General features: G+C 44.0%; 1 protein-coding gene across 1 annotated transcript in view; it reads right to left on the reverse strand.

The window, feature by feature from the left end:
- USP46 (ubiquitin specific peptidase 46) overlaps window positions 1–20,269 on the reverse strand; it is a 58,379-nt gene that overhangs the window by 19,263 nt on the left and 18,847 nt on the right. Inside the window, exons 2-4 of the mRNA XM_080922761.1 lie at window positions 14,621–14,701; window positions 10,210–10,423; window positions 7,288–7,517 (exon numbers count right to left, since the gene is read on the reverse strand). Coding sequence (XP_080778887.1) covers window positions 7,288–7,517; window positions 10,210–10,423; window positions 14,621–14,701 — 525 coding nt within the window. The remainder of the gene's footprint in view (window positions 1–7,287; window positions 7,518–10,209; window positions 10,424–14,620; window positions 14,702–20,269) is intronic.

The following is a 20,269-nucleotide window of genomic DNA, read 5'->3' on the forward strand; positions in this document are numbered from 1 at the left end:
GATACCTAAAAGATGCCTCTCACAGGCAGAAATGTGAATCGCTTTCTTAATACATATTTCCCTTTTTTACATTTGCTCAAAAGATTCCATATTTAAATTGATAAAGCAGTCTCTTAACTGAAACAGCCCCTCTCTGGGAGAAAAAGAGAATTATGGCCAAGTGGAATCACACTAAAATTATACGGGGGGGGGGGCAGGGGGTGTACAAAGAGGCAGGGAACTATACTGTGGGATGAGATGTAACTCTTTCTGTTGAACCTTTTTTTTTTTTAAAGAAATGTGGGATTCTCATTAAGAAACTGAAGGAAGTTGCTACATTGTTCTCAGTTCTGGAGACAAAGAGCTCTCAGGATGAGAGCGATAAAGCTCTGCTGGGTAAGTCCACCCTAACAGGAGGTCAAAGTACTATCAGAATTTTTCTCTGCCCCCACCCCAAGAAGTCGCAGTCCAAATGAGGCCCAGTAGAGGAGGTATTTACATTTTTGACAAGGGGAAAGTGTTTTTGTCTGTTGGTTGGTGGGGGTGGTTAGAGGATTTCTGAGGTGGGGTAGGGGGGTCTTTTCTTCAAGCAAGCTGCCAAGAAAGCATATTCTTCCCCCACATAAGGATCTGGTCGAAGGGAAAATACAGCTTGTCTCCAAGGAGACACATCACTAAAAGATTCCAGCACTCTCAGCGTGAACAGCCAGCCTACAATCGGTTCTCCTTTCTCTCCTTAATTCCAAGCTTGGTATGCTTCCCTCAAAAAGAAAAAAAAAAGCACTCCCTCCCTTAAAAAGAAGCGAAAAAGACCCTACTTGCTCCATTTTAAATAACTATAATTCATTAATAGCCAAAATCAGCCTAAGGACCATATTTGCATCATGAACAAGTGAGGCCATCTTTAAATGTGTGCCCACCTCCCCCGATTCCTCTTCTGAGTTAGTGGAAATGGTAAGCATGTCTTGGAACGCCACCATGATAACAGTGCCCTGGCTGTACCCAAAGATGAACTAGGGAATGTAGCCCCTGCTGCTCAACTGAAAGCCTGGCTTCAGAATCTCCACTGAGTGCATGAGCAACCTCCTGCCTCCGCCAGCTCCACCCTGTAACTGTGTGGGTCTCTGCCAGAGCCATATGAGACTCTGAAAACTAAGCAAGAAGAGTTGTAGAATTGGTGCTGTAAATAAAACAGCTCTTTGCACATTAGTTTGGCTCCGGCAACAAACAAACTCGTAAAGCCACAGAGAATCCCTGAAAAGCCACAGATCTTGCCAGGCCAAAGCTCAGCTCTGCATAGAAAGAAAAATTAAAATAAACAAATGCAAGATTAAACTCCGACTGACCTAATAAATCTTATGAAGCAAAAAAAAAAAAAAGAAAAAAAAGAAAGAAAGAAAGAAAGAAAGAAAGAAAGAAAGAACCAAGGGAGCAGTCAGACTACAATGGAAAATCCTGACACCCCAATTCAGAAGTGCCCTCGTCAAAGTTGTGTGAACAAGTGAGCTCTGATTGCCCCTTAAAATAGACCCTCCAGACCCACGGCAGAGGAGAGCATTTGTCTCCGTAAACCCTACATTTGGCATCTGTGCTGCAATCGTAGGCAACACTTCACCAAGAGAGACTGGACAGGAAATCTGCCATTGTGTCCAGAACTTGAAACCTGGTACAGAACTGGAGGAGCAAGAGGCTGAAGCAAGACAAAGGGAAGGTGTGTGTGTGTGTGGGGGGGGGGGGGGTAATAATGTGCTACTCAGGATCAAGGACAGCTTCATCCACTGTGAGATTTCACACATGGGAGCTTTGGCGATTCTGACCACAGTGAGTGGACAGCCTGCCCTAGGACAGTCCTCAAAAGGAGGTTCCCAAAGGAAAGTGAGATTCTCGGGTTTTATTAATCTACGAAACCCAGTGCTGCACGTTCCACAAGCGGAAAAGGCCCAGAGGACAAGCGCTTTCTTAGAAAGTCCAAGGCTTTCTAACAATGAGGGCTGGCTAAAAATGGAATTCATCCTTGGGAGATTGGGTTCCCTGCCTCTGGCCAGTGTCCATTGGATGATGGTGACCAATTGGCTAGGACACCACAGAACATACCCAGGCACGGGTAAAACGAGGATTAAATGATGCCTAGGAGTCTGTCCAGCTCTGGCATCTAAAAAAATAGAAGTGACTATTCAGGTAACCAAAGAAAGAAAAGTGTATTTTTTTTCTTGTCTCATATGTGTGTGTGTGTCTTGTCTCATATATATATATTGTCTCATATATATATATATGTGTGTGTGTGTGTGTGTGTGTGTGTGTGTGTATGTGTGGATATGTGTGTGTATATGTGTGTGTATGTGTGTATGTATGTATATGTATATGTGTGGATATGTGTTTGTGTGTGTATGTGTATGTATGTATGTATATATGTGTGTATGTGCATGTATGTATATGTGTATATGTGGATATGTGTGGATATGTGTGTGTGTGTGTGTATGTATATGTGTGGATATGTGTGTGGATATGTGTGTATATGTGTGTGTATATGTGTGTGTATGTGTGTATGTATGTATATGTGTATATGTGTGTGTATGTATGTATATGTATATGTATATGTGTGGATATGTGTTTGTGTGTGTATGTGTATGTATATATGTATATATGTGTGTATGTGCATGTATGTATATGTGTATATGTGTATATGTGTGGATATGTGTGTGTGTGTGTGTGTGTGTGTGTGTGTGTCAAATGATTTAATCAATGAGGGGACGGGTAAAGATTGTTCTATCTGGATTCTGAATGGTTCACCACAAAGGAATAATAGGTGCCATGGTTTATATATTAATTACTGAGGTTTATTATATATATGCATACAGTTTCAAAACATCAAATTATGATCTAATTTATATATTATAGATCACCCAAAAATAACAATAAACATGTAAGTCTTTAATTCTGTTTTCATTTCCATTATTATTTTCTGTCATATGGGTGCTTTGCATGCATGGATGGCTGGCATAACATTCATGCTTGGTGCCCACAGAAGCCAGAAGAGGGCTTTAGAGCCCCCAGAACTGGAGTTACAGGTAGTTCTCAGCAAGAGTAGTAAGTACTGTTAATCATGAAGCCATTTCTCCTATTTTTATTTTATGGCTGTCTACATGTCTGTATCATGTGCCCACTGAGGACAGAAGAGTGTGTAAGATCCCCTAGAATTGGAGCTGCAGATGGTGTGAGCAGCCATGTGGGTGCTGGGAGAGAACCTGGGTCCTCTGCCAAAGCAGAAAGTGCTCTGACCGCCCAGCATCTCTCCAGCCCCAGCGTGTGCACTTAATAGAAAAAGATTTCCTCCAGAAAGACACACTCTAACAAATAAACAGTTACCATCCCATTAGAAGAAATACTTCCACATGGTTGAAGAATTGGGGTGGAATATTTGGCTGCAGGTTCCTGTCTGAGCTAACCCTTCAGGAAACAAGGTCACAGAGCAACTTCTGTAGGGTGAATTCTTAATGCAATATTTGCAGGTGAGGGATCATTTGTTCTGTTTGCAGTTTTTTTTTTTTAAAGCCATAAATATGACTGAGCCTATTATCAGAGTCATCCTGAAAATCCACACAGAATGCTGCCAAGGTGGATTTACTAACAATGTTCAATTACAACCCCAAAGGAAGGACCAGCTGTAGATGAGCTGCGGGCTTCCCAGCTGCAAATCCAGAACACAATGCCACACTGCTCTGCTATCTGCCTCATAAGCACATGGAATAGTCTGCGCTTCCTTCACGGGCTTTGGTTCTGAGATTGTAATTACATAACTGATTATTCATCTTGTCCTTCGGATCGGGTTTCATGGTGGAAACCAGAGAAACAAGGCAAGCATACACCCCCAGTCTTCGTCTCTTTACACAGTGGTGTGTGTTGGAAAGCCAGTCACTGAGGATAAGAATACTCACACAGCCACTAGATAGCAAAGGTGGCGGGGGAGGGGGAACAGTGCTAAGAGTACTCACTTGAGTGCTGGGGAGACAGCTCAGTGGGTGAGAGCTCTTCCTAGCAAGCATGAAGACCTCTCTTCAGAACTCTAGCTCCCACACAAAAAGTAGGTGTGGCCATATGCACTCCAGTACTAAGGGATCACTGCAGCTTGCTAGCCTTCTTAGGGGGGAAACAACAGGCGCTTAGCTCAGTAAGAGACGCTTTCTCTAGGGACTAATAGAGAGAAATAGAGAAAGACACCCGACACCCTCCTGTAGTTTCCATATGTGTTCAAGCATGCCTGCCCGCATACACATGTATGTACACTATACAAAAAAATAGAGAGACAGAGAGAGAAATAGAATGCTCACACAGTAGAATGCTCACGTAGGGCCTAAACTGGTACAGAGTCTTGGTGACTGGACACATTCTAATGATGTCAATGATAAACATAATCCCTACATCTGCTTCCATGAGACACAGGATAATCTCCTAGAGAAACATGGATTCTGTGGCTAGATTTTACATATTACAATATCCATGACAGCATTGCTCACAGTATTTGCCCCAAAGTAAAAATGATCAGATAGCCATCAACCATAAAATAGGTGAATGACTGTCATCATTCACCCAGTAAGCCACCACTGTGACAGAGTGAGCTAGCTAACACATCACACAATAGTGAACCTCACCAGGGATGCTAACCCCCACACACTATACACCATACATAGCACACACACCACACAAATGCACATGCCCCACACACCCATAACACACACACAATACACAACACATACACAAATGCACACACACAGCATACATACACTCCACCCATACACATAGTTTAAATTTCTTAATTAGGTAAATCCCATCACTAAGATGTTTTCAAAATGTAGAAAATGCTACAGGACAAACCACCTGATTTCTTCAACAAATGAGTCACAAGAAAGGAAAGGGAGGGTGGGGGATAAATTATAGATTAATGCACATACTGGTATCTGGATCATAAATTAACCAACACCTGGATTGGGGAAATGGCTCCGTGGCTAATCACTTGCTGTGTAAACAGAAGGACTCGGAGTTTAGATTCCCAGGACCTATTAAATGTTGAGTGGGCATGGTAACCCACTTATAATTTCTGCCTTGAAGACAAGAGAACAGGGATCCCCAAAGCAAGCTGACTCTGGAGATCAGCCTTGTCAGTGAGCTCTGTGCTTCACAAAGAGACCGGGAAAAGTGATGAGTCTGACATCAAGTTCATGCCTCCACACGCATGTGCATTCACACACACCCCAGCCACACATACGCATATGAAAATAGAACATTAAAACACATTATTAACCAGCTGCTATAAGAACAGGGCATCATCGGGTGACTTCAACATTGAGTGAAAAACAGCGGAGTCCTTTTGAGTTATGAAAACAGGATCGTGCTTTTTAAAAGACTTAATTTTTAATGATATATACAGGTAATCAATAAACTGCAAGTGAAATGATATCTGGCATGTGCTTATAAACCAGGTTGAAGGAGGAGAAAATGCAGGTGAGTAGACTTAGACTTTTCAAATGCTGATCTCTAGACTTATATAATCATATTTTTTTTTTGGGGGGAATGTTATAAATTTATCATCTCCAGATGGAAAGAATGCTTGTAATTTTTAGTCTCCTTCTTTTAAATACTGCTACATGGGGACCAGAGAGATGGCTCAGTGGCCGAGTGGTGTATGTTCTGAACACACACTGCTCTTGTTCAGAACCTGGATTTGGGCCCCAACACCTACATAGGGCAGACCCTGTAACCCCAGCTCCTGGGCATCCAACAGTCTCTTTCGTCCTATGTGGACATCTGCATGAGTGCGGTACACATATAAGCTCGCACAGGTGCTCACACACATACGCATAAAATAAAACTAAATTAAAACATCTTTTAAACGCACAAGTACAAAAGTTGTGAAATTAATTTTGTCTTGGGATCAGGATAGGATATCCAACGCTTTATGAAATGGCCCTAAACACGCTTCTGCCAGTTTTTCTTTCCTAAGTGGTTATGTGCAGCAGGGTTCTCAGCACCAATGATTATAAAATCAAAATATTGATCACCTCTGAAAAACACTAAAGATCTTCTTCGTGCCACAGCATCAGAGCATCAGCCGTGACTGAATCTTTGTGTGAGGGTGAACAAGAACACATCTCATTAGGATGCAAATATGGTTTCAAGTGTAATCAACGGTAAAGTTATATGGACCCCAAAGAACGGATGTAAAATAAATTTATTATTATTGTAAATGTTTGGTTTTTATGCCTACTTTATAAACCAGTCATATAAAAATGTCTTGGGTTAAAAAAAGCTCACATGTAGAGATAAAACAAAACAAAACTAAAAAGCCCTGGTTTAAATCACCCAAGAGGAATGGCCCCATAGACCGCTGTGGGGACTTTAGCAGATTCTGTTAAAAGCTACTGATCTCTTCTCCCCAGAAAATGTATATTCAGCCATGCCCGTCTGAATCAGGAAATCCGAGAGTTCTAAAGAGACAGACTTTCTGTGGGCTTAGGAGTTGGGATGAATGACAGATGCCTCCATGACATACTTAGCTGTGAATCAAGCACAGCTTGACGCCAAATCCACTCTTCCCAGACACGGTGGAATGACGTGCCCACCATCCCTGTTTTACAGATGAGGACAGGAAGACGGAGCGGAAAACCGAAAGGTCACAGGATGCCTGGAAAAGTCCTTGAGAGTCGGGGGCTAGCACTGAAATTCAGGCAGCTGGACTCTTTAACTAGCAAAATATGGAGTCACTCTTACAGTTTAAGTTAAATAAAACAAGCAAATTATGTCACTCTGAGTCACTCCCTAGAGAAGACAGCCTCAAATCCAAATGGCTTTAAGGGCCTTCCATGTGCCAGATATAACCAAGTTCACGGGATCATCCGATAGCCAAATGCTTCGATGGGCCCCTCACCTACTCAGCTGAGCACACACAGAAGTCGATCTTCCTTTCCCTCTAGGTAAGATTCCCCAGTGGACTCCCAGAAGTCATGGCCACGGCCTCTACATTACACCTGACCTCTTCATGATGGGTGTCGTGGTCTACCTAGTCCAATACTTCAATGGAGCCCAAAATCCATCCGAGATGTATAGTAACCCAACAGCTCAGGACACTTGTCTCCAACACTCTGTCCCCACCAGCTAAGACGGACATCACCATAAACCTACACTTCCGAGGGTTTGTGCCTGAGTGTCGGAGGCGATAAAACAGGATGGCCCACTCATACTGAAGGCAACGGGAAGAGTGGGATGTCTCAATACACATCCACGGGAAGACGGGCACCCCCACCGAGTACTCACGGTTTCACAGTTTAAACATCGAGTTTCGTTAGTGAGTGTTCCCTGAAAAATCTCGTGGACCCAGGTGAGTTCTGGCTTATTGTTCTCTGCGGGTTCATTCATGTCGCCATTTTTTAATTTCCCGTTTTGTTTTTCCTGTTTCTTCTCTTCCTGCAGGATGTCCGCGATAGTGTTTAGCAAATAGTTTAAAAACTCGTGAGCGTCCTGCTGCATGTAGTTATCAAAGAGATCTGAAAGGAGAAGGTCACCATTTCACACTCTGCATCTTGAAGAATGAACAGACATATTTAGCATCCCATGCCAAGCTTCGGTGCAAATTACGAATGAGTAACTTCCCAAAGAGTCATTCCTTCCCGTTTCCTACCACCCACCAAAAACTAATATGCCCCATCTCCCTACAGTCATGGATGACAACGTTCCAAAAGTTTAATTCATTCTAGAAAAGAAGCGAAATTACGAGACAAAAACCTTGATTAGCTATATCTATTGGGTTTGCCTGTATGCGTGCCGTGCATATGTTGGGGGGAGGAGCTCGCATGCGAGCAGGTGCGCACTTGTACATGCGTGAGTATGAAGAGGGCAGAGAGGCGGACACTGGCATCTCCCTCAGCCTCTTCCACGTCATCCGTTAAGAAAGGGTCTCTCCCTAACTCGCCAACTCCCAGCACTCACTTATTGGCTAGCCAGCTTGCTCCGCCCACCCCTTTCTCCACCTCCACCTGCTGGGATTACAAGCCCTACCTACTGCTCCGGCCTGGCTTTGAGCGGGGGATCTGAACACTAATCCTCTTACTTGCCTGAGTACTTTATCTACTGGACCCCTAAATAGTGATTCTTAATATGTGACACCCCCCACCAGTCATTTTGCAAAGAAAAGTGGAAGAAATCATTCTAAATGGGATGTCAACTATCAACTAAATTCTCTTCCTGCGAGTCGTATTAAACCGAAGACCAGCCTAGAAGACTCGTCCATCCGTGAGAGTTGAAAGAAATGTTGTCTGTGTGAACAGATAACTTTGCCACAGTGCTTCTAAAACAAACACAAACGCCCTAAACCCACTGCTGTCCCTGCTGGCGGGACAAACAAGCAGCTAGGAACTCCTGCTGTTCACAACTGGTCACAACTGCTCTGGGACCGTTGGCTTCCGCCTTTATCCAAATCACGTTTATTCTAGCATACATAAATATTACAACTTCTAAAGTCTGCTATCCGAGTCAACAAAACGTTGTAAAAACAAACACTGGGTTAACCGTGTAAGTTGGAGTAGGGTGGAATTTAGAACAGATACAAGCAGTCACATTAAATAGTCCAACAGTCAGAAAAATCACTGTGAAACTTCTAGAATATACAACATTGCTATCACCATTTCCCCTCAAATAAATAAATAATTTTAAAATGCTGATTAGAAACCTTGTCACTGACTTTTGTAGTATTACTGACCTCACCATTGACAAAACATCCAACCAAATTAACTCAGAGGAGGAAGAACTTGTTTGGGTTCCAGAGGGCTCTGTTCTTGCTTGCTCAAGCCCAGCCACTGGAACAATGGAGTATGGAAGAAGTCATCCACCTCATGGTGCACAGGAGATACAGAATGAGAGATGGACTCGGGTCTCTCCTTCAAGGGCTCACCCCTGTGATCTACTTCATAACTACGTCCCAGATCCCAAAGTTTCCATGACCTCCTGGAACATCACCAGGGGAGGATCAGCAACCCCAGACTGAACAGACATGATCCTATGGGGACACGCCACACCCAAACTCTAGCACCATGTTACTTTTAAGATTCCAGAGCCTCTTTAGGTAATGTGTGCTCGCTGCATTCACAGTTCATCTAGAAGTCAGTAACTGCAATAACGTGTTTAATAGGAGTACTCAGATGTCTGCCTTGGACTATTTATTTTACTCTTACAATGATCCTTCCCCAGAGGGCAGCAAGTTAAAAAAGAAGAGAAAGAAAGAAAGAAAAGAAAGAAAGAAAGAAAGAAAGAAAGAAAGAAAGAAAGAAAGAAGGAAGGAAGGAAGGAAGGAAAGAAGGAAAGAAAGAAAGAAGGGAAGGGAAGAGAAGAGAAAGAAATCATTCTAAATGGGATGCCAAATATCAATTTTTTAAATGTATATTCTGGTTTTGTTTCCTGTCTAATGGGAAAAGAAGAAATGTCTTCTGCTGAGCAGTGATGGTGTACTCCTTTAGTCCCAGCCCTGCAGAGGCAGATGCAGAGACAGGGGAATCTCTGCAAGTTCAAGTCCAGCCTGGTCTACAGATCAAGTTCCAGGATAGTCAGGGCTATAAAGGAAACACCGTCTTTTTCTTATCCTCTTCCTTTTCTAATTTGATTGATTGGTTGACTGATTGATTGATTAATTGATTGACTGATTAAGTTTCAAGTTTGCAACAGAGTCTAAACATGTAGGTGGCCTGGATCTCACAGTAATTCTCTGTCTCCTGAGGTTTAAAGTTATACACTAGTATACCTGCCCCCACCCCGCTTTTATGTGTGTAGAGTGTCTATGTAACTGTATGTAACACAGGGTTTTAGAGCTGGAGTTACAGGTGGCTGTGAGCCACTCAGTGTGGATCCTGAAAACCAAACTCAAGTCCTCTGGAAGAGGAGTGTGCATTCCCAAGGTGCTCATTCTTAACCAGTGAGCCATCACTCCAATCCCTGAAATGCCTTTTCTTAAAAACACTGTGGCTGCCCATACTTACTCTCCCTTTAAAAAAATTAAGTGAGCTTTTCAATTTGAGGCTACACAGAACCGCTGCTGTTCCCCATTCCAGAGCCTCGAACCCACGGTGACCGCGGCAGGTCGATCCCCTTGCGGGAGAGCCTTGAACCCACCGATCAGATAACCACAGCAGAACCGGGGTCGATCCCCTTACGGGAGAGCCTCGAACCCATGGTGACCGCCACACTCACCGTTCTCTTTTCTCAGCCTTGAAATGAACTTCTTTGGTGGGATGACGCCAACCTTCTTCTTCTGCGTGGCGATGCTGTGGAAAAGGTCTGCCAGGCATGTCAACAGGTTTTCCTTCTTTTTCTGCTGGGCCTTGTATGCCAACACATTCTCCCGGAACGGCCGGCAGAAGTACAATGCTTGAAGCACGGAGTTACAGTAGCATGTGTTTCCAAACTGCAAAGCACAAGAGTGGGGGGCTCATTGTCTGGACATAAGCCACCTGTGGATAGGGGCAGGGACGAAGATGCCAGGATCCAGGAACCTGCCAATCCCTGCATTCCCATAGCAAACTTGGTAACAGCGGATCTGATCAACAAGGACAGGGACAAAAGGGTACAGCAGTGGTTCTCACCTTTCCTGACGCTGCGACCCCCTGATGATGCGGTGACCCCCCAACTATAAAACTATTTTTGTTGCTACTTCGTAACTTTAATTTTGCTATTGTTATGAACCTTAAGGCAAATCTCTGTGCGTTCCCAATTGTCTTAGGGCGACCCCTGTGAAAGGGAAGAAGGAGCCCCAGAGAGGTTGGGACCCACAGGTTGAGAACCACTGGGATACAGTCTCTGTCTCTCTGTCTCTCTCTCTCTCTCTCTCTCTCTCACACACACACACACACATACACACACACACACACACACACACACACACACACTTAGCCGTAGTTTTACTTGCTATACTTTCAGTTATGGGGAGTCAACCACAGTCTGTGAACATTAAATGGAAAATTACAGAAATAAGTAACCTATAATTTTCCATTGTATACCATTCTTAGTGCTGTGATGGAATCTCACAGCATCCTGCCTGGGATGTGAATCACCCCTTAGTCTCCTGTATTCACAATACATATGGTACCTGCCCACTAGTCACTTAGTAGATATCTTGGGAATCACAAGTAACCTTTATATTACTTAACAACAGCCCCAGTATTAAGAAACAAAATAATACTGACAATTTACTGTAATTATTCTATTTTATTAGAACATAATTTCATCTCTTGTGTCTAATGTATAAATTAAATTTTTTCAACAGTGTATACATATAGAAAAAACAGTCTACATAAAGTTTGGTATAATTCAATTTTAGGCATCCATTTGGGGTCCTGGAATGCACCCCCCACAGACAAGAGAAGACTATTAATTCTAGTGCTTTTCTGATCCATCAAAGTCTATAAACTTATAATAAACACTCTGACTAGGAATCTAATGAGCTCTGGTGCTTAGGAAAAGACAAGAAAGAAAACCCACAAAGGATGGGCACTCAGAAAAGCAGCTGGCTAAAGAAAATATGCTAAGACACATAAAAAAGCTCCCCTGGCTTTCAGGCACGGTGACACACATTTGTGGTCCCAGCTCTTGGAAGGCTGAGGCAAGAGGATCACTGCAAATTGGAAGCCAGCCCGTACTACACAATGAGTTCCAGGCAGCTTGAGTTATACAGGGAGAACCTGTCACAAAACAAACAAAAAACCCTCCCATGACTATAAAAATAAAAATCCAAATAAAAAGGAAACTGAAGGGGTAGGGAACGTAGCTCAAGAGATATATGTATGTGTATTGCATATACATATCTGTATAGATATGTGTATTGTGTATATATATATACATACTTGTATATATACATGTGTGTATACATACATATATGTGTATATGCATATGTATGTATACATACATGCACACAAGCACATACAATGCAGGTGCAGGTATTTAAGAAGTTAAGAACCGCTTGCTCAACCAAAGCCTTTAAGGAACAGAGCTTGTCTCCCTCTGACAGGACTGCAGTGGCTGCCGCCCCACAGTACAAAACCTCACTTACTCCAACGCAATGGAGCAAGAAGTGTCTCCACATGCCACCCTCCCTTCTTCCTGCCTCTTTTCTTTTAAGTTACCCTGCCTTGTATTTCAACCAAGGTGGCAATTGTCCCAATACATATGGTATCACACAAGTCCCTGGTCCCTCTGTAATCAGATTAGGGCCCACACAGCAACACTGTATCCGTCTCCAATCGGGGGAAGGCCATTACCTCACTGGTTTCTAAGTGACTGGAAGCCCAACTCTGTTGGAGGCCCTAGCTGAGACCTGTACTTTAAGGCTGTTCCCACTCAGTAAATGAACAGGAAGAAATCCCAAAGGAATAACAGGATTCGTAGCCTAGATTACATCTAGGCTGTAGAAGTCAACTGGAGCACAGACATCTCTGAACGGCTTTGTGGCTAGGACATCTTCAGTCCCTATGTAATTCTAATGTTCCCAGACACAATCATGTAACAGGCGACAAACCGTTCCACATAGAGGCTGGCACCTTCATACATTACAGGTTAAGGAATCATAAATGAAGCTATTGATAAACACAGCTCTCATGACTCTTCTATGAGGTAAGCAACAGTCTTAACTCTCTCTCCATGGTCCATTTGGATTTTCCTTAGCTAGAAAAGAAATCCCATGAATTGAATAACTCTTCAGAGAGTTAAGTGGAGGCCCAGGCACAGTGGCTAAAATAAACTATTAAAATTCAAAGACTGGGTTTTGCCAATATGATACCATAAAATAAATATATGTATCATAAATATATATGTCATAAATATATATATATTTCCTCTGTCCCGTCTTATCTCAGCTTCTCAATATCTTTTGCTCAGAACCCCTCTTCTCTCTTCTTCTTTTTCATCTTCCTCTCTCTCTCTCTCTCTCTCTCTCTCTCTCTCTCTTTCTCCCTTTCTTCCCTCCCTCCCTCCTTCCCTCTCTCTCATCCTTCACTGTGACTCAAGAGGGAGAAACTATTGCAACTACAATTAGTAAATTCGGAAATGGAGGACCAGAAAGGCCAAGTTCCTTGCCTGGAATCACACCACACAAGTTAACAGTACAGGGAGAACTCAAATGTAGCTCTTTCCTTTGTATCCAGTGTAGCATTTACTTGCAAAGAACATGTCCAATTTCTCCAAGCACACCTCACAGCAGGACACTGGCAGACTGCCAGAGCAGCTGCTCCAGAAACCCATATGTCTGTGAGCTAACACACTTAGCACCTAAAACTTCTATTCAGTCAAGATACAGTGACTTAGAAAATTCATAGGGGTGATGGACACCCACTTTAGCACATGGCTCTACCACTAAGGAAGCAGAGCAGTAAAGTCATCTAGATACTAAGGAGCTCCTGCCTAGCAGGAAGAGAACCAGTGTTGTGAACAGTTTCCTCCAAGACTGAAACCCTCCATCTAGTAGAGAAGCTCCTTACATAGGAAAGTGAAAAACTCAAAATAGTTTCAGGAAGTCCCTAAAACTGACCAGATTCATTAGGCCCCCCTCCCTGCCAGAGCAAACAGAGCTAAACTACCAGGAAGACTCTAGGATGAGCAAAGGCTCCCAAGACTGGAACAGCTACATGGAAAAAGCAGGAAGCAGTTGAGCTGCTTGGAGGAAGTTTAGACCAGAGTCACCTGGAAAGGACACTCTCCACCCTGCTAAGCTGCCTGTAGGCTGTGCTCTAGTTTCTCAGATTTGTGAAATGTCACCATGCTGGTGTATGCCTTTCTGATGCAGCTGTCTTTGAGTCATTTCTGCTCCTGTAAGTCAACCCTCACCTATACTCCTGTAAGTAACCCCAATAAAATTCATTGGTTCATCAAACTAAACTTTGGTGGTACCTATAATTTGGTCTGTAGTGAGCTCCCTATCTGTGGTGACTAGATGTGTGGGTTGCATCTCCCTAGGAAAAGTTTTGTCACACAACAATTGGGGCCAGGTAATTGCGGGATAGTTGACTCTTGGTTCTTGATTGACACCTCCTCCCACCTCGAGTAAATATTCTAGTTATATAACTATAGATCTCTAAAATAAGCTATATTATTTGCCAAGCACAGGTAACCAGCTACCAAGTCTTAAAACTCAAGGTGTATTGACCCATACCAAATCGAAGACTGAGAGGTTCATGCTGTAAGAAAGGGAGGGAAAAGCAAAGCAGGTGTGACCACATGGGCTAATGAAATCACTATGAAATCACAGATTCAAAGGGGAGCCCTTGAGGCATGTGGGAAAGTGGGTACAAATTCAATCAATAATGTAGCAATTAAATCCCTTGCTGGGGACAACTATTAGAACATTTTTAAAGGTAGATTAAAATGCCCTTCTCCAGAATTTGACTCCACTACTAACTAAAGCACAGACAGTTAAACAGAGATAATAGTAGTGGAGAGGTGGGTGTGCTCAGACAGAGGCAAGAAGGATCACTGCAAGTTCAAGGCCAGCCAGGTCTATAAAACGAGTTCAAGACCAACAGAGCTACATAGCTAGATCTTATCTCCCCAAAACAAGACAAGTCATCAGAGTTACATCAAATACCCTAAAACATTGGAAACAATAAATACTTACATTGACCAATCCGAAGTAGTGTTCATTGATGGGAAACTGCTCTGGTCCAATATCTTTTTCCAGAGCAGAGGCATTGGTGCCCTACAAGAAAACATAACAACAGTTCTGTGGCATGAAAACAGGTGAGGAAGTGGGGTGACAGGAGGTGGTCCACTCCTGAAACAAGCATCCCCTGTCAGCAGCATGTGCCAGCTATGGGACACCAGAGGTAAACCAGGAGACTCACTGGCAAGGTTTTCACTGAACTCCTTACCCAAAGGACTTGTTGCTCCAGTCCTGAGCTGTGCGGTTTTAGGTGTGGGTATCTGAGATAGATACATAAGTAACAATCAAATGATCTTCTGAAAAAACACTCCAGACAGCTGCAGCAACTGGCTGCAGAAACCGAGGACCTGGAAGATGGGACCGTTTTCAAAGTCAATGTCTTCATTCTCACACATCCACTCAGCCAGGCACAAATATCTAGGTCCGGGCGTTAATGCGAATGGCGAAGATACAGACATACATGCCAGTTCTCCTGGGGTTCCCATTTTCACACGTGAAGACAGCCAGAAGCACAAAGCAAGCCTATCAGACAAGACACTAGGAGCTGGTGACTATGTCGAAGGAAAGTTTAGAGATGGGCCGGGGCCAGTGGGGATGCTACAGCTGAGGGGAGTGTGAGCTGTAAAAGCTGCGCACCTGCACCTTTAAGAGCTCAGGGAAGGTCTTACTGAGAAGACTCTAATGCCCAGGGAAAGTTGCAGAGAATGGGAGTGTGAGTGCTGTTGGATGTGTCAATTGCTAAGCAGTGACTCTGCAGCACAGTCAGACTAAGAGTCCTGCGCCAAGGACTGTGAGCATCCTCATGGTGCTCATAAAAACTAACAGCCATTTGTAAAGACGACTCTCAGCTGTCTACATCTAGAAGTAACATAAAACCCAAGAGGCTGGGTACCCCTGTGAGGGGTTTTTTGTAATTAAGTCATTTGCAATGGGAAGACCCATTTGAATCCAGACTTTAGAGGTGGGAAGATTCACCTTTAATCTGGGCCACACCTGCTGGCAGCCTATCTGAAGGACATGGAAGAACTTTCTCTTCCTTCACGGGCAGTAGAGCCGACTTCCTGGGGATTCTAGCTGACAACCAGCTGAGATACGTATGCAGCCTCATGAACTAAACAACTCCTGAATTTCCAGGTCTTCAATTGGGAGACAGCCATTGTTGAACTAGCTAGACAGCAGCCTGTAACCAACCCCAGAGGCTGAACTCGGGAATCGGTTTTCAAATATTGCACAAAGCCTATCCATCAAAACAGTGATGAAGCCCCTACCTGGGGCCAGGCACTGGTGATAGATGGTCATTTCTCCCTAAGATCTGAGTAAAAAAAAAAAGTTCCCTCCAGTCAGGTATCCAATCATCACTGACTACAGGGAACAGGTTCCAGACCCCTGGAAAGATAATCAGTTCCCTTTCATAAATGGTATAGTAGTTGCTATGCATATCTTTCTCTATGTTTTACATCTTTCCTGCATTATTTATACCCGGTATAACATAAATGCTACGTAAACTGTTGGTACACTGTATAGTTTATGAAATAAAGACGTCTGAGTGCTCAGTACAGATGAAATGTTTAAACCGTTTCTGATCTGTATTTGACCGCTCTGTTCATACAGAGCCTATGCATGTAGGGGGGTGGTAGGTAGCATCAGAGCCCTTTGCTGATGTAGAGAGAGCAGTGGGTAGCATCAGAGCCCTTTGCTGATGTAGGGAGAGCAGTGGGTAGCATCAGAGCCCTTTGCTGATGTAGGGAGAGCAGTGGGTAGCATCAGAGCCCTTGGCTGATGTAGGGAGAGCAGTGGGTAGCATCAGAGCCCTTTGCTGATGTAGGGAGAGCAGTGGGTAGCATCAGAGCCCTTGGCTGATGTAGGGAGAGCAGTGGGTAGCATCAGAGCCCTTTGCTGATGTAGGGAGAGCAGTGGGTAGCATCAGAGCCCTTGGCTGATGTAGGGAGAGCAGTGGGTAGCATCAGAGCCCTTTGCTGATGTAGGGAGAGCAGTGGGTAGCATCAGAGCCCTTGGCTGATGCTATTCTCCAACCATCTGCAGCCTTCTGTTTCCCAGGCTATCACAGAAGATTCATAGCTCACAGAGATATGAGGATTTGGGAGACAGAGAACAGAAAGCTAAGTGTTTTCTATTTAGAAAGTAACACTACTGGGCCTGAAGGTGAGGGATGGTTCATTGATTTAAGAGTATTGAGTGCTTTGGCAGAGGACCTGAAGGCTCACAACAACTCCAGCTCCAGGGGATCTGGTGCCCTCTTGATTCCAGAGACACCTGCACACACAAATACAGGCAGGCAGGTAGACAGACAGTACACACACACACACACACACACACACACACACACACACCAGAAAAAGACTTTGAGATTTCTAATGCTGTATGTCTTTTATTCACTCTTTATGTATATGAATGTTTTGTTTGCATATGTATAAGTGTGCTCTGTGTATATGCTACAGAAGGTGTCAGATCACCCAGGATTGGAGTTGCAAATGGTTGTGAGCCACCACACTGATGCTGGGCCAAGCCCAGGTCCTCCACAAGAGCAGCAGATGCTCTTAACCATTAACCTGTCTCTTTAGTCCCCCCATGCTGTATGATCTTAATTCACATGACAATCACCACCACCTCGAGAAAGACCTGGCCATGAAGTAGACTGGGAACCAGTCAAAATGGCCACAAAGCACACATTAAGTAGAAAACAGCGACCAGAACAGCAGTGTGGCAGGCTCTTTCCCCCACTCTTAGGTTTCTGTGTGATGTCTCACTGTCTTTCTGCTATGTCACCGTGCTAGACTCCCTTACCCACTGCTCAGATGTGAGTCAGTTTCAGCACCCTTTCTTCAGTGTTGTGAAAACCATTGTCTTTACTTCAGTGTGGCTTTTCTACAGCTAGCCTTCTAAAGTAACGGGTCAAACTATGGCTGATTTCACGGTACAGACGAAAAACACTAACATTTCTAATAAGGTTATTTCTAAACCATAAACTAATGTAAATAATGGGTATTAAACAGACCTACATCCATTTTTATCAAGCAAAATTAGAATATTTGCCAGCCAGAGCAGGATCAATGGAAGATACAATGTATCAGTGGTTGGAACCAGATCTCATTAGATCTTTATGAAAAAAAGTAAGGTAGAGAAAAGCTAACACATGGTTTTTGCTAGTGAATTCTTTGAGCAGAGTCTTGTCTGTCTTAGCACTAAGACTTAATCCCAGCACCCAAAAGGATTAAGAAAATTTCCCTCTAAATTTCACCTCCACATCACCCTGAGACGCTACAAATATAGCCAGCTCCCCAGAGGGAGACTTGTAGACATCTGGCTTTTCCCAGAGGTGGCCTGAAGCCTCTGCAAGGCTTCAGTCAGGATCCTCAAGCCATTTCTAACTATCCGTACCTTGCAGACTCTTCTTGGAGCTCCATATGGCATAATATAGGCTTTCTCACTTGTCTACCCACCAGCCCTTAACATCTATCTACTTAAATGGAACATCTCACTCCTCTGGTTCCCCGCCCCCTTAGTAAATGGTCCTGCTTTCTCCACACTGGACCCTCCAGGTCAAACCCAATATCCCTGCTGCACTGTCCTCCATCTGTCACTGTGGGCTGCTGACAAACTCTCTCAGTCCCTCCATTCCACCCACTTCTTCTTCAGCTGCAGCTAGACAAGGCTGCAGGGTCTCTCATCCAAATCACCACCAGCTCCCACGTAGCCTCTGCCATCCTCCTTAATCATCCCTAACTGCTACAGGACAGAGTTCTTTTTAAACATGGAATTGGTATTTTGGAATTCCCCCTGGTGGCATCCAGGGCTGTCACTAACCTCTCTTGTCATTCTCTCCATACCCTGCCTAGAACAATGGCCACCTTTCCGTCTCCGGTCCACACCCTCTCCTAGTGACTCCACCTACCCCGCCAGGACTTTACAAGACTAATTGAAAGGCCAACTCTTCAGGGAATTCTCACAGAGCAGCCTCTATCTGTTAAACCAGTCCTGTGGCGGGCAGGATGCCACCCCTCCCCAGTTGTACACTTTCTCTCCCTGGAGCCCATCGAGTTACCACGCATGGCAAAGGGGACTTTGCAGAGGACTGAGTGGAGAATCTTGATACAGGAAGGCTCTTCTGGACCCTCTAGGGGAGAGATGAGCTTGGCAGGACGCTCCATGTCTCCAGAGGTCGGAGTCAGAGAAGACAGGCAATGGTGAAAACGAGCTCGGAGACACTAAAACCATTACACTTCTGGCCCTGGAGACAGAAGGGCCTGTGAGCCAAGGAACAAAGGTAGCCTGAAGAAATCCCAACGGCCAGAAAGCAGGTGTCCCCTAGGATGAGCAATCTGGCTCTTTTTGAGCTGCTAATTTAGTGTGTGTGTGTGTGTGTGTGTGTGTGTGTGTGTGTGTGTGTGTGTTGCACACATGTGTGCAGGTACACATACTTCTGTGCACGCATGCATGGAAGCCAGAGGAAGACATTGGGTGTCATGGTCTAACTCTCTCTTCCTTGTGCCATTGAAATAGAATCTCTCACTGAACTGGGAGCTAGGTTGGCACCTAGTAAGCCCTAATGATACCACTGTTTCTGCCTCATCCCTCGGCATTGAAATTACACATACAAACAGCCACCCTTGTGTTCTTATTTATACGCTAGCATGAGAGCTCAGGTCTTGCACCTCAGGTACTCCTAGCAGGCACTCCTACCCACTGAGCCATTTCTCTAGCCACTAGGACAATGTTTTTGTACCAGAAAGAAGAAACTGATACACCTCTCCCACATCTCTCCATGCACATTGCCTCCCCCACATATGACAGTTATTATTTTTACAATCATTAACATTTGACTTAAACCATAACAATATATGACATGGTAACCTTCCCAATACCACATTCTCTCAATGAAGAGCACAGAGTAGGCCCACAGTCCCTACAGGCTAGATGGATGGTCAGGTGGCTGGGCATAGACAGGGATGGTTAGAGATCTGTGATGCAGCTGTGTGCATGATAATGTAAACCCAGGTCTGTATATTCTCTCAGTGTGCTGTTCAACAAAGCATAAGTGGTATCCTCCATCACTTCCCCATCCTCCCATTCCCTTTATAGACACACAGGAATTGGTTTCCATGGATACAGAATATAACAGATATTGACATTTGGAACTAAACTCTTGCTTTTACATTCTAGCGTTTTTCCTTTGGTAACATGAATCTTTGTACCTCTCCAACAGATTTGGGGTTTATCTCCATTAAATGTAAATGCATCCATGAAACAGTGACAGGCACCTAACATGATGGGAGTAATGATGGGTACTTAAAGGTTAATTAGGTGGTATCAACCGAGAATTTAAATGACCATGTACCTCAATCCAGCAATTCTGCTCTATTGAATGGATATATTCAGGCAGATGGATACAGAGAGTGAAACGAAGACCTAACTCCTATGTGTAACTTCACAAAATGTAAACCCATTTCAACTCTTTCATATCAGTGTCCAAAATGGTGCAGAGCAGGTTTGGTGCAGCAACCCACAGTGCTATGGACACGGAGTCCTCCTAGCTCGCCACGATGTTGTGGGCAAGAGACAGATGACTAATCTAGCTCCTGCCAC

The sequence above is a fragment of the Micromys minutus genome, assembly GCF_963924665.1.
Source record: "Micromys minutus genome assembly, chromosome: 1".
In the NCBI taxonomy this organism is placed as follows: domain Eukaryota; kingdom Metazoa; phylum Chordata; class Mammalia; order Rodentia; family Muridae; genus Micromys; species Micromys minutus.